This window comes from Pseudophryne corroboree, chromosome 1 (genome assembly GCF_028390025.1).
Source record: "Pseudophryne corroboree isolate aPseCor3 chromosome 1, aPseCor3.hap2, whole genome shotgun sequence".
Lineage (NCBI taxonomy): Eukaryota > Metazoa > Chordata > Amphibia > Anura > Myobatrachidae > Pseudophryne > Pseudophryne corroboree.
The window spans coordinates 356,056,591-356,071,253 of NC_086444.1; the positions used below are offsets into that span (position 1 = coordinate 356,056,591).

Here is a 14,663-nt window from a genome sequence, read left to right on the forward strand (position 1 = left end):
CGGGCCGCGAGGGGGCACGTGGCTGGCAGCGGGAAAGACAGGGAAGCGGCCAAGTGAGCCTGTCCCCATTTTGGCACCTAGGGTGGCCAGCAGGCCTGTAGGCAGCGCGGTCGCAGGCAGGAGGGCAGTGCGGGCGCAGCGTTCTTAAGGAGCAGCAGGAGGGATGGGAGTCACTTCTTACCGGAAAAGTTCCCCACCCACCCAGCCCAATGGTAGGCTATACCAAGCCTTTCTTGTGTGTAAAACTTTATTGCGGTGTAGGCAGGTGAAGGGTAATGCCAGTTCAAGGTGGTATGCACATGGGGTCGGGGTCCCCAGGTGGGACGGATGTTGCGTGCCTATTAGGGTGGACCGAACGCACCCACATACACTGGTAGGCGGGGGGCGGGATGCGGTGTGCCCACAAGGTTGGGCCGAGCACACCTCCACCCATAGGTATCGGAGGGGGGGGGGGATGTGGCGCATCCACATACACTGGTAGGCGGGGGGCGGGATGCGACGTGCCCACAAGGTTGGCCCGGGCCCGCCTCCACCCATTTTTTACAAACATGGTTATAGGAGCCTTGCTCACCCATTCTTTCCTTGCCCTGCGATTTATTCTGTATTGGTGTGTTTTCAATAAAGCTGTGACCAAGTTTGCCCAAGATTGTTGTGGTCTCAAGTTATTGGGGAACCTCGCTGGGGGCCAGGGGTCACCGGATAGTTGGCCTCTCACCCTTAACAGAGGGAACCAATATACCTGACACACAACAGGCATGCTGAATTGCTGTCCTGACCCAGCAGGAGGCCAACTTGTAAAGGACAAACAGGGAGTGCTCTGTTATCAAATAGGGATATTAGATATAATTTCCAGAGCTCTCTCTGAATGGTTTCCTGATCTCAGAAATCCACTGGTGCGAATCTCTGTTACAGAATATCCCATTACCAAACTAATTCTAACACCCATATTCAAATCAGTGGAGAGGAGATAATGCCGTCCCAAGCTTTAGTTTTTCCAGAAGGACTTCTTTTTTTTTTTTTAGGCTGCACTACTGAGAAGGCAGCTTAGGACTCACGGATTGGACCCATACGTATTCGGCACCCAGTGAGCGAAGGAACTCTTGTGGTGGATGGTAACTACTTTAAAAAGTAAATCCTTCAGTCTGTACAATTCTTGTTTATTCTCTCCAGTTCTAGCCTGAAGAGGGATCTGGTTAGTGAAGGCAACAGCGAGGGAGCTTATGGAACTATTGTGTGCCATACAAGCTTTAAACCAAAAACATTTTAACAGCATATATGTCTGCCCGGTTTATTATAACATGTTGATATGTCCTTTTGTGTCCTACAGTCATATCAGAAAGAAAGAAAAAACATGTATCTTCTGTTTCCTGAACTGAAGTCATGGCATTAAGCATTAAAAATACCCAAGCATTCTTGGTAGCAACTGTACAGATCTTAATTTGAGAAGTCAGGAAATGAGAGAGTTCTAACAAGGAACATTGCAAGTCCTGTCCTTCTGACAATGAGAGGGATTAACCCTTTGCTGTAGTGTCAATAATGAAAGACATTACTGACAAAACTTCTCTCATATTTCATTTAAGTAAGCCTCTGGTTTACATCAACATACAATAGTTTCTATACTCACTACTTATTATGAGTAGAATCTACATATCGGGAGCTTTGACAGCATTTCTTTCTTTGTGGTTGACAATATCCTTAGGACCCATCATATAAAACTGTTTACTACTATTCATTCATAGACCATATAAACATATATATAACATGGGCATCTTCATGTACATACCAAAGCTGCTTATACAATCTGAAAGGAGCCATAGCAAAACCAGGTCAATGGGTTTTAACTATTGTACTGTAAATCAAAATCATTGACTTCAATTGGCCACACATCATACTACAGCAGTCGCCTAATGTTTCAACGCAGCGGAAAGCAATCATTTGTCTCATCTGGCCTGTAGGAAAGGCCGCTGCATGTGGTCATCTGCCAACTGCACTAACAAGACCAGGGGAACAGAGACTAGGGGTCTATTTACTAAGCCTTGAGGGAGATAAAGTGGCCAGAAATAAAGTACCAGCCAATCAACTCAGGGTATAAGAGGGAGATTAGACATTTTGTCTAGAATAGTCTAAGTCAGAGGTTCTCAAACTCGGTCCTCGGGGGCACACACAGTGCATGTTTTGCAGGTAACCCAGCAGGTGCACAGGTGTTTTAATTACTCACTGACACATTTTAAAAGGTCCACAGATGGAGCTAATTATTTCACTTGCGATTCTGTGAGGAGACCTGCAAAACATGCAGTGTGTGCCTCCCAAGGACCGAGTTTGAGAACCTCTGGTTTAAGGCAAAGAGACTAACTTTAGAGTGATAGAGTGATAAGGGGGTATTCAATGCTTGTCGGAAACTGCTGTCTTGTCGGAAAGACGGCAGTTTTCGACTTTTTTTTAGGTTGGAAGGTGTTCCGACCTATTCAATCCTCCCTCCGTTTTTCCGACAAGTCGGGTATTCTGACTTGTCGGAAAACACGTGGCTCGGTGGATTAGCCGCGGATCCACGTGTTTTGTCGGATTTGCAACTAAAATCCTACAGATTTTAGCCCTGTTGCCAACAATGTCAATCCGACTTTTAAAAAAAGTCGGATTGGCATTGTCGGGAACTGGCAAACCCTCTTGGATTTGGCCGCTCATTGAATACTGCATTGTCGGATCCTTTCTGTCGGAAAGGATCCGTCAAGCATTGAATACCCCCCATAGTGTCTAAGCTGGAGGAACTGATAACAATTCCTAGAGGGAATGGCAAACTTAGATTGAATATCTGAAAATAAGGAAAATTTATTGCCTTGAACAAGGTCATTTATACCCCCTTCAGACTTACAGAGTCGGGTGCGACCCGGCTTGAGATCCCTTTCAGACTTGCGGCCCGATCTGCCATATTGCCGGGTTGGAGACATCACTGCCAACGACACAGGAGGCGGCGCTTGGAGATGATCAGTGCACATCAAGTGCGCTCCTTTTTAAATGGATTTCTTATTAGACTTGAGACAGACATGTCACCATGTCATAGGCTGTTTTTGACAAATGACAGTTAGGAGCTGATTTGTCTGGTACTTTATCTCCATCCAAGATTTAGTAAATAGACCACATGATCCTGAAGCCAGTGCACAACACTGAACTTGTCGCATTTGGCCACCTACAAGGTCATCCAGATATCTCTGATGCGGCAGTACCGGCACATGTATGGCCACCATGACTTATGTATGGCTCATCAGTGTAAGTCCCCATATATATGGGAGGATACAGAAAATGCCTGATACTTATAGTTAAACCCTCTCATACTCCCCTATGTACAGCTCTCTCAGCACAGCACTGGGGCAGTCTACTCATACTGGACACAGCCTAGTGTCCTACGCAGCACGGCTCACACTGGCAACACAGAGAGCAGCATATACTGTGCGGACAACTCACCAGCTCCTGCTGCCCTGCCTGCAAACATGGAGCAGGGTGTTACACGCCGCCGCGTTCATGCTCTGCGACTCCAGAGCTCACGCTCTCCTCTAACCCCAGCAGCAGCAGAAAACAAACAGACCAGGCAGGGTGCACCCGTCACAGTCACCGGGCGGAAATGAGGAAACGTCATCTAGTTCCGCGTCGTCTTCATCTTCGTGTGGGCGTGGTAATCTATATACTGCTAAGAGATTTCACTACATGTACATCTAAGCCTAAAAAGTTTGGACGAATTGCGATTTACCATTGAGAATGGTGTTATTACAGTCGTGTTCTGTTTTATTCACTCATTTGCAGGAACATCGACTGAACTCACTTTACAGAAGTTGAAGGCTCTTTACATCAATTGATTTAGTCCCATACCCTCCAACACGGATTATTACATTACCTTTTACCGACCTGTCATGGGTGGTCATTCCGAGTTGTTCGCTCGCTAGCAGTTTTTAGCAGCCGTGCAAACGCTATGCCGCCTCCCACTGGGAGGTATTTTAGCTTAGCAGAAGTGCGAACGAAAGGATCGCAGAGCGGCTACAAAGTTTTTTTGTGCAGTTTTAGAGTAGCTCAAAACCTACTCAGCGCTTGCGATCACTTCAGACTGTTCAGTTCCTGTTTTGACGTCACAACACGCCCTGTGTTCGCCCAGCCACGCCTGCATTTTTCCTGGCACGCCTGCGTTTTTTTGAACACTCCCTGAAAACGGTCAGTTGACACCTAGAAACGCCCACTTCATGTCAATCACTCTGCGGCAAGCAGTGCGACTGAAAAGCATCGCTAGACCCTGTGTGAAACTACATCGTTTGTTGTAATAGTACATCGCGCGTGCGCATTGCGCCACACGCATGCGCAGAAGTGACATTTTTTGCCTCATCGCTGCACAGCGAACGAATGCAGCTAGCAATCAACTCGGAATGACCCCCATGGTCCCGACAGCCAGATCCTGGCCACCAGTGAGTATGCCTGCAGCGGGGCAAGCGGTAGAAAGCCCCTTGCAGGCTTGCTGCGCTCGACACAGGTTATATTCTCCCTCTACCGTGGATACCCATAGAGGGAGAAAAGCCTGTGGCGCCGGTATTCCATATCGGTAGTAAACTTAGTGCATATTGGGGGGCATTCCGAGTTGATCGCTCGTTAGCTAGTTTTAGCAGCCGTGCAAACGCTATGCCGCCGCCCACTGGGGAGTGTATTTTAGCTTAGCAGAAGTGCGAACATTTGTGCAGCCGATCTCTGCAAAAACAGTTTGTGCAGTTTCAGAGTAGCTCTGAACCTACTCAGCGCTTGCGATCACTTCAGCCTATTCATGTCCGGATTTGAAGTCATACACCCGCCCAGCGAACGCCCAGCCACGCCTGCGTTTTTTCAGACACGCCTGCGTTTTTGCAAACACTCCCTGAAAACGACCAGTTGACACCCAGAAATGCCCCCTCTTCTTGCAGCCGTCAGTGCGAATGAAAACTTTGCTACGACCTGTGCACACCCACAACGGGCTTTGTACCCGTACGACGCGCGTGCGCATTGCAGCCAATACGCATTCGTATAAATTACGATTTTTAGCCTGATTGCTGCGCTGCGAACAATGGCAGCTGGCGATGAACTCGGAATGACCCCCTTTGCACCATGTGTATGCCCCTTGCAATGCCGATGTGCGCTCCTCGCAAGTAAAAATAGACTGTACAGCAGCTCAATTTTGACTATAAAGTGTACAGTCTAGTACATTGTACAGTCAAAATTAATCTTAGCAAAAATTGCACAGAGGCAAAATCGCTCCATGTGTATAGTCAATACCAGTGGATTTTGGCTCTGGGATGATCAAGGGAAATTGAATAGTGCAAATCTGCCACATAGGGAGAATTGCACCCTGTGTATGCCCCTTAAGAAAGTAAAACAAATAATAGGGATAATAGGTTGGAATGTAGTTAATATACCAGCTATCGGAATCCCGACAGCCAGTAAAATGCCCGCAGCTGGAATACTGACTGCTCTCCGGTATTCCCACTCGGGTGGTGGGTCCACACCATCACCACCTGAGGGAGAATAGAACCCACCGCTCGCCACCAGGCCTGAAGCGTGGCAAGCTTGTGAGTGGACTTGCTGCCAGTAATACGGCTGGTAGGATCCTGACAGCTGGCATCCTGTCAGCCAGGATATCATACTGAACCCAATAGGTTAGCTTAGCTCAGATATATTGAGAACATGTACTTGCATTGCTGTTAGGAGCAGCATGGTCATCCATGGGAAACCCACCAGAACATCCTGCATGCAGGACCCTCTTAACAGTACTGCAGACCCTGGGCAACGCAATGCACTGGGGCCCCTAACTGCCCATTCACGGTCCGGGTCTGTCTCTTCACATGCTTCCATGTGAAGAATGGCTGTCAGCACTCTGTTTTGTGGATAACTCCATACCTCCAAACATTCTGTCCCTGGAAGGAGGGACTCTTCTGCTTGCCAGAAGTGCACGCTCCCAAAAAAGGAGTGTGACCTTGGGAGAAGGGGGCATGGCTTCACAGGAATGCCTTTGATCATGAGCCACGCCCCTGTTATTGTCACTATGGGGGCACGGCCATAGGCGTGCGCACCAGCACCCCCCTCACCATTACGGGATTTACCTATGCTGTCAAAGATCCCGAGTCAGAGGGGACCCCGCGACATGCCTGACTTGAGTAGGAGCTGGCACTACAGTGATCAAGCTGAAAATAAAACTACAGCTCCCAGCAGCCCTTGCTCCCGAAGCTGGAGCTGTACTTTATTTTCAGTTTAACAAAGTTAGTGCGGCGGTGCGCAGGGGTGGATTGAGCCGGTCCAAATGTCCTCGACCGTTAGTGGCCTTCTGGCAAGGGTTGTCGTACCCGCACCCGCCACCACCCTGGTGTTGCACCCGCGCTGCCCGCCCACCATTGCGCCAATGAAGGCCCATGATGTTCGGCAGCATGACTTCTCTACAGCAGTGCAGCTCCTACCTTGTTGGGGCTGCTGCTGTGAGTGCGACAGCGACACTAATTCTGCTGCCTGGCCTCTCCGTCCTCCGGCTCATCTTGGCTCCCAGAAGGTGAGGCGGCTGGCAGGACACAGACACATAGAAGGGGGAGGGGACACACACACAGAGAGACACATAGAAAAGGACAGACGAACAGAGAGACATACTGTGTAGAATGAAGAGGGGTGAAGTGACTGAGAAACAGAATAAAGGGGGGGGGGACAGAGAGACATAGAATGAAGGGGGGAGAGACAGAATGAAGTGGGGGAGGCTGTTCGACACAGAGTGAATGGAGGGGGGCAGTGAGAGACGCAGGTACATGGAACATGATGGTTTGGCAAAGAGACACTGTTGTGAGATGATTATGTTGCTGAGAGATGACACAGTAGTGACAGAGATAATGGTGTGCTGAGAAATGACGCGGGGGGGAGTAGATGATGATGTGACTGAGAGACAACACGGGGGGGGGTGATAGTGTGGCTGAGAAATGCAGCGGGGAGATGGTATGGCTGAGAGGCAATGCAGGGAGAATATTATAGTGTGGTTGAGAGATGCAAGGGGGAGGCTCCTACTGTGTGGGGTAATGTGAATTCGGCTCATACTGTGTGTCGTAATGTGAATTTCAGGTCCTACCGAGGGGTATGGGTCGTTGGGTAGACACAACTTAGGTCGACCATGGAAGGTCCACAGGCATTATGTCAACAGGGACAATAGGTCGACATGGTCATTAGGTCGGCATGTACTAGGTCGACAGGTGAAAAGGTCGACATGTGTTTTTAAAACTTTTTTGGTGTCGTCTTCGTAAAGTGACGGGGAACCTCAATTTGTGCACCGTGTCCCCTCGCATGGCTCGCTTTGCTCACCATGCTTCGGGCATGGTGCCTCGCTCTGCTACCGCTTCACTCGGCACAGGTTACTGTTCCAATCGTAGTCCACATGGATCATTAAGTATTAAAAAAAATCCAAAAAGTGGAAAAAAATTTGAGAAAATCATGTTGACCTTTTAACCTAGTACATGTCAACCTAATGACCATGTCGACCTATTGACCATGTCGACCTAATGCATGTCGGCCTTCAGTGGTCGACCTAATGACTGTCGACATAATCTGTGTCGACCTAACGACCGTATCCCATACCGAGTTGCGTAATGTGAATTCAGCTCATACTATGTGGCTTAATGTGAATTTCGGCTCATACTGTGTGGCGCAAAGTGAATTTTCGGCTCATACAGTGTGGCGTAATGTGAATTTCGGCTCATACTATGTGGCGTAATGTGAATTTCGGCTCATACTGTGTGGCGTAATGTCAATTTCTGCTCATACTGTGTGGCATAAAGTGAATTTTGGCTCATACTGCGTGGCGTAAAGTGAATTTCGGCTAATACTGCGTGGCGTAAAGTGAATTTCGGCCCATACTGTGTGAAGAAGGGGCACTGCTGTCAGTAGCTGGTGAGCATAGGGACATGTTTGACAAATGCTGGTGTCCTGCATATATAGAGAGCTTGATGGCGCAGAAAGAGCCAAAGGTGGCTCGGATGGCATACCGTATGAGTAATGATAAAGCCAAATATTTATCTTACTGAAAACCCTCTAAAAGGTTAAAGAACACAGTACGCTATTGGCGTATGGAATACCTTAAGGGTACGCACGTTGCGTATCTAACGCTTAGCCGTGGTCGAGACGCACGAGCGGCACGTTCGCTCACGGCTTAGAGCGTACAGGCAAGCACGCTATAGGCTGCCGACTAACGTAATGATACGCTATCAGCGTAGCGGATGCTTGGGACCACGAGGAGATCACAAGCGGCGCTGACGCTCACAGTGTTAAACCTTTTTAACTATACCATAAACAATGTACATATACTGTAAACCCTTGTGCAGTGATAAGATGTAAATGCAACACAGTGTAACCTTGTTAGTTTAAAAGCTGTATGAGCGTATGTGACGCTCAGAGAACCCCTTAGCAATATAATAAACAGTCAAATACCGGTCTAAGGGTCTAACGCCTTTTAAGGAAATGAATGAACGTTCAAAAAGAATAATACAATACAAGTTATACACTACCAAAATAACATAGAATATCTAACCAAGTAACTACACATAAAATACAATAAAGATACAATTACTTTTAAAGGGGGAAAGGGGAGAGAGAGAGAGAGAGAAAGTGAGAGAGAACGAGAGAGAATGGCTTATAACAATAAAGACAATATGATTGCAGAGAAACTTACGCACAAAGGGAAACAATCGCATGCGCCTTCTGGATATCCAGCTCCCGATTATCAGCAATGAGAACCGTTGAAGAGAATAGAGAGCTGGCCCAGATCGGCTTGTCCTTTTATACACTACACACAATACAGTACAATGGTCCCTATATTCTTATTGTTCATTGGACACAGGAATTCGTCTTCGCATTATAACAAAAGGTCATAGGTTGATTCATACAGGTGGGCTGTGACTATTTCCAACTGCTCAGGTGGGTGGGAAACTAGGTTTCCCGCCGCATGGATAATAAAGTGCAAATAAAAGTAAATGTCCATAAACTTCTTATGTCCATAACTGTCCATAACTATTCGCACGAGCGATTAATCTGCTTCAAACCAACACCGGAATATTGCTAATTAAATACTCTTCCGATGGATACTAAACACCACTGTATAACCCCTGTTTGACCCTTCGTATCAAACAAAGAGGGATCTATTTGTCTATGAACATGCTACATTAACTAAACTTTCAGATTCTATCAAAGGGACCATAATTTACCAAATACATTATATGGTTAAAATATGTAACGATTGAGTCGCCCGCTAGACGCACATAAACTTTACCGTAAATGCGCATACCGTTCGCCTGCGGGTGCACGCAACAGCGAGTATGCGCACGCACGGGAGAGCTCATGCACTCGCAGCAGGCACTCGCATGAGGTGCATATATGGCAGTGTGTAGCGTGATATTTTTCTGACTTTGACAGTCCACCCTTTGGCAGTCACCAATAACTGCCACTTTCTAAAACATTTCAAAAAGAGAAAAATATATGTCATGTGTAAATACATTTCTATGATTGGGTAGGGGAGGAGAGGAGAAGGTAGGAAAAGGGTATGACCTAGTGAGATAGCAGAAGCATGTGTGTATGAATCCATGTTTGGGGGGTCATGTATCATCGTGCCGTACGTGTTTTAAATCAAGCTTCGAGGTATTGCGAAGTATACATTTGAATTCCTTCTTATCCCGTGGTACGGGTCTGTGGATGAGCTGTCAAACTTTACCGAGCTCTCTTCGGCTTTTGGTTGCAACAAAATGGGGGAGCACATTTTAGTTGATGATACATGAATGGGGGAATATGTGAGTGCTGATATCTGTGCCTATATTCCCTATCGACTATGTGTGTTATTACCTGAAGGTTGTAGTGATGAAGATAAAGAACAATTATGGTAAATGCAGTGATAAACTATGTGAGTTTAATATACATTTGCCGATTGAGGTCTTGTCTTGTGTCTTGTCTTGTCTTGTCTCGATGTACATGTTGACTGTAGTCTCTTTGTGCTTTTGCCAATAAACGCAAGCAAAGCTTTATCAATGTCCATAGATTTACAAAAAGTGTTGGGCTAGCGTAAAATTAAAAGTACTAGGGATATGGGGGTCTATGGCATAGTCCATCAGTTGTCTGTGTAAAAGGTTGTCAAATTCTTCTTTAGTCCATCTGTTGTCTGCATACAAGGTCGTCAAAATCCTCTTCCAAGCGGGTCTTTTTACCTTGGAGAAAAACAAAGGAGAAACGGGTGAAAGAAACGGACCGTGGAATCACATTTTCATCACAGCATTGTCTCTATCGTTGGGTCATAAATCACATCAGTCGTTGTTATTACAGTATCTTCACTCCTTAAACTCATCACTCGGGCGCTACGCTTACACTTTGTTAAAACCCGAACGCATCTAAATATCAGACCGACCAATATGATGACACCCAGAATACACAAAAGGAATTTCCCTACATCCATGATAATACCTTGGGTCCATTCTCCTAAACCAGAGAACCAATTTTGCGGGTTTAACCATGACACCCAACTAGTCAGCTCATTACCCACAGTGGCAAGGGTGAGATTGTGTTTCCTTCGGAACTCCCATTTTAATTGGAGTATGTCGTCCATCTTTTGGTCTATGACCTCGACCGGGTCCTCGGTGCTGTTTGTGATATACGTGCAGCACTTTATTCCATACTGAGTTGCTAGGGTGACACAATACCCACCCGTCACAGCTGTGAGATAATTGAGAATCATCCTATGCTGAACCAGTTCTGTTTTATAAGCTTGGAGCTCCCTTCCAGTATACCTGAATGTGTCATCATACATTTCAGTGATGTTGTCTAATAAATTTGCAAGCGCAGATATGTATTTATAATTTATCACTCCTCTGGCGGTGCGAGTGATATCTAACGCAATTAGGAATTGAATCCCGGTGGATTCATTAATCAGGTCAGAGGCCGGATGCTCTGTTCTTTCTATTAGGTGCCGTTTAACGATGTGCTCGTAATGAGTGTGAGTATAAGGAGCTTGGGCACTGCGGTGAATATCTTTCATTTTAGTATGTGATACAGTCATTACTTCAGGCAGTACCTTTCCAATATAACATAACCCTTCTGAGTTTGGGGCAAGTCACTTATACGCCTTCCACCCGCATATGAAATATGCATCATTGGGGAGAACATATGGGACGGAGTAGGACATTACCATATTACACATTTTCCATATGAAATCTCCTAACCCTAATTCTCCCATCTGTTTAGTACACGTATCAGTTTGTATGATATGTGCACAGTATCCTGGTGATACCTCTCCAACTCTCATGGTCCTACTTCCTAGGGTATACCTATATCGGAAATATTTTCCACTACCGGCTATGTGGCGTATAAGTTCTGTGTCTGTTGGCATTCTATCGGCTCTGTATGAAAAGGTCATGGTTTGGTTATTCCATGACACTTCCCAATTTCCCGGCTTTCGGGGATTGGAAATGTTAAAACATACTAGGGATCTATCCACATGATATTGGTGGAGCTTCAAACTAGGAGGACTGGAGATATTAAACCTCCTGTCCACCGGTCTCCCACCACTTAGCTCAAGTACCTCCCCTATAGTTAACGGGAAGGGCACTAATCCTGATTTGCTATGGCCTTGAGGTACTTGAGAGCATACCCAACAATCTGTCTGGTTTAACACTTTACCCACTAAGGTGTGATAGTCACTCAATGGATGCCGGTCCATGTGGATATTAAACATGGATTGGCATTTCTTGATACACCCATCCTCAACTACACTGTCACAGAGTCTACAGATACAGTTCTCTTCAGCTAACAGGTTTTCACAACGGTTACAAATAACATGGCTGCTAGATCGTTTCCGGTACTCGCCTTTTCTCTAACGTCCTAGTGGATGCTGGGGACTCCGTCAGGACCATGGGGAATAGCGGCTCCGCAGGAGACAGGGCACATAAGCAAGCTTTTAGGATCACATGGTGTGTACTGGCTCCTCCCCCTATGACCCTCCTCCAAGCCTCAGTTAGGTTTTTGTGCCCGGCCGAGAAGGGTGCAATCTAGGTGGCTCTCTTAAAGAGTTACTTAGAAAAAGTTTTTAGGTTCTTTATTTTCAGTGAGTCCTGCTGGCAACAGGCTCACTGCATCGAGGGACTTAGGGGAGAGATTTTCAACTCACCTGCGTGCAGGATGGATTGGATTCTTAGGCTACTGGACATAGCTCCAGAGGGAGTCGGAACACAGGGCTCGCCCTGGGGTTCGTCCCGGAGCCGCGCCGCCGACCCCCCTTGCAGACGCTGAAGATGAAGAGGTCCGGAACCAGGCGGCAGAAGACTCTCAGTCTTCATCAGGTAGCGCACAGCACTGCAGCTGTGCGCCATTGTTGTCAGCACACTTCACACAGCGGTCACGGAGGGTGCAGGGCGCTGGAGGGGGGCGCCCTGGGCAGCAATGTATAATACCTGTATGGCGAAAAATACATCACATATAGCCCTTGAGGCTATATGGATGTATTTAACCCCTGCCAGATATCTAAAACTCCGGAGAAGAAGCCCGCCGAAAAGGGGGCGGGGCCTATTCTCCTCAGCACACAGCGCCATTTTCCCTCACAGAAAGGCTGGTGGGAAGGCTCCCATGCTCTCCCCTGCACTGCACTACAGAAACAGGGTTAAAACAGAGAGGGGGGGCACTGATTTGGCGATATGTATATATATTAAAATGCTATAAGGGAGGAACACTTATATAAAGGTTGTCCCTGGATAATTATAGCGTTTTGGTGTGGCTGGCAAACTCTCCCTCTGTCTCCCCAAAGGGCTAGTGGGTCCTGTCCTCTATCAGAGCATTCCCTATGTGTGTGCTGTATGTCGGTACGTGTGTGTCGACATGTATGAGGAAAATATTGGTGAGGAGGCGGAGCAAATTGCCTGTATGGTGATGTCACTCTCTAGGGAGTCGACACCGGAATGGATGGCTTATTTATGGAAATTACGTGACAATGTCAACACGCTGCAAGCCGGTTGACGACATGAGAGGGCCGGCGAACAAATTAGTATCTGTCCAGGCGTCTCAAACACCGTCAGGGGCTGTAAAATGCCCATTTACCTCAGTCGGTCGACACAGACCCAGACACGGACACTGATTTCAGTGTCGACGGTGAAGAAACAAACGTATTTTCTTTTAGGGCCACACGTTAAGGGCAATGAAGGAGGTGTTACATATTTCTGATACTCCAAGTACCACAAAAAAGGGTATTATGTGTGAGGTGAAAAAACTACCTGTAGTTTTTCCTGAATCAGATAAATTAAATGAAGTGTGTGATGATGCGTGGGTTTCCCCCGATAGAAAATTATTGGCGGTATACCCTTTCCCGCCTGAAGTTAAGGCGCGGTGGGAAACACCCCTCAGGGTGGATAAGGCGCTCACACGCTTAGCAGAACAAGTAGCGGTACCATCTACGGATAGGGCCGTACTTAAGGAGCCAGCTGATAGGAGGCTGAAAAATATCCTAAAAAGTATACACACACATGCTGGTGTTATACTGCGACCAGCGATCGCCTCAGCCTGGATGTGCAGAGCTGAGGTGGCTTGGTCGAATTCCCTGACTAAAAATATTGATACCTTTGACAGGGACAGTATTTTATTGACTATAGAGCATTTAAAGGATGCATTTCTATATATGCGAGATGCGCAGAGGGATATTTGCACTCTGGCATCAAGAGTAAATGCGATGTCCATATCTGCAAGAAGATGTTTATGGACACGGCAGGGGTCAGGTGATGCAGATTCCAAACGGCACAAAGATGTATTGCCGTATAAAGGGGAGGAGTTATTTGGGGTCGGTCCATGGGACCTGGTGGCCAGGGCAACTGCTGGAAAATCCACCGTTTTTTACCCTAAGTCACATCTCTGCAGAAAAAGACACCGTCTTTTCAGCCTCAGTCCTTTCGTCCCTATAAGAGTCATATCTGCCCAGGGATAGAGGAAAGGGAAGAAGACTGCAGCAGGCAGCCCATTCCCAGGAACAGAAGCCTTCCACCGCTTCTACCAAGTTCTCAGCATGACGCTGAGACCGTACAGGACCCCTGGATCCTACAAGTAGTATCCAAGGGGTACAGATTGGAATGTCGAGAGGTTTCCCCCCTCGCAGTTTCCTGTAGTCTGCTGTACCAATGTCTCCCTCCGACAGGGAGGCAGTATTGAAAACAATTCACAAGCTGTATTCCCAGCAGGTGATAATAAAATTACCCCTCCGACAACAAGGAAAGGGGTATTACTCCACACTATATGGTGGTACTGAAGGCTAGGTGAGACCTATTCTAAATCTGAAAAATTTGAACACTTACAAGGGTTCAAATCCAGATGGAGTCACTCAGAGCAGTGATAGCAAAGAACAAGGGGACTATATGGTGTCCCGGGACATCAGGGATGCTTACCTCCATGTCCTAAAATTTGCCTTTTCTCACCAAGGGTACCTCAGGTTCGTGGTACAGAACTGTCACTATCAGTTTCAAGACGATGCCGTTGGATTGTCCAAGGCACCCCGGGTCCTTACCAAGGTAATGACCGAAAGGAGGATTCGTCTTCAAAGAAAATGGACGACCTCCTGATAAGAACAAGGTCCAGAGAACAGTTGGAGGTCGGAGTAGCACTATCTCAAGTAGTTCTACGAC

At 47.0% G+C, this 14,663-nt stretch overlaps 1 protein-coding gene across 1 annotated transcript in view; it reads right to left on the bottom strand.

The window, feature by feature from the left end:
• The window catches only part of MRPL40 (mitochondrial ribosomal protein L40), a 37,723-nt gene extending 34,083 nt beyond the window's left edge, over positions 1-3,640 (bottom strand). Inside the window, exon 1 of the mRNA XM_063964775.1 lies at positions 3,460-3,640. Coding sequence (XP_063820845.1) covers positions 3,460-3,518 — 59 coding nt within the window. The 5' untranslated portion in view covers positions 3,519-3,640. The remainder of the gene's footprint in view (positions 1-3,459) is intronic.
• Between the last annotated feature and the right edge of the window lie 11,023 nt (positions 3,641-14,663).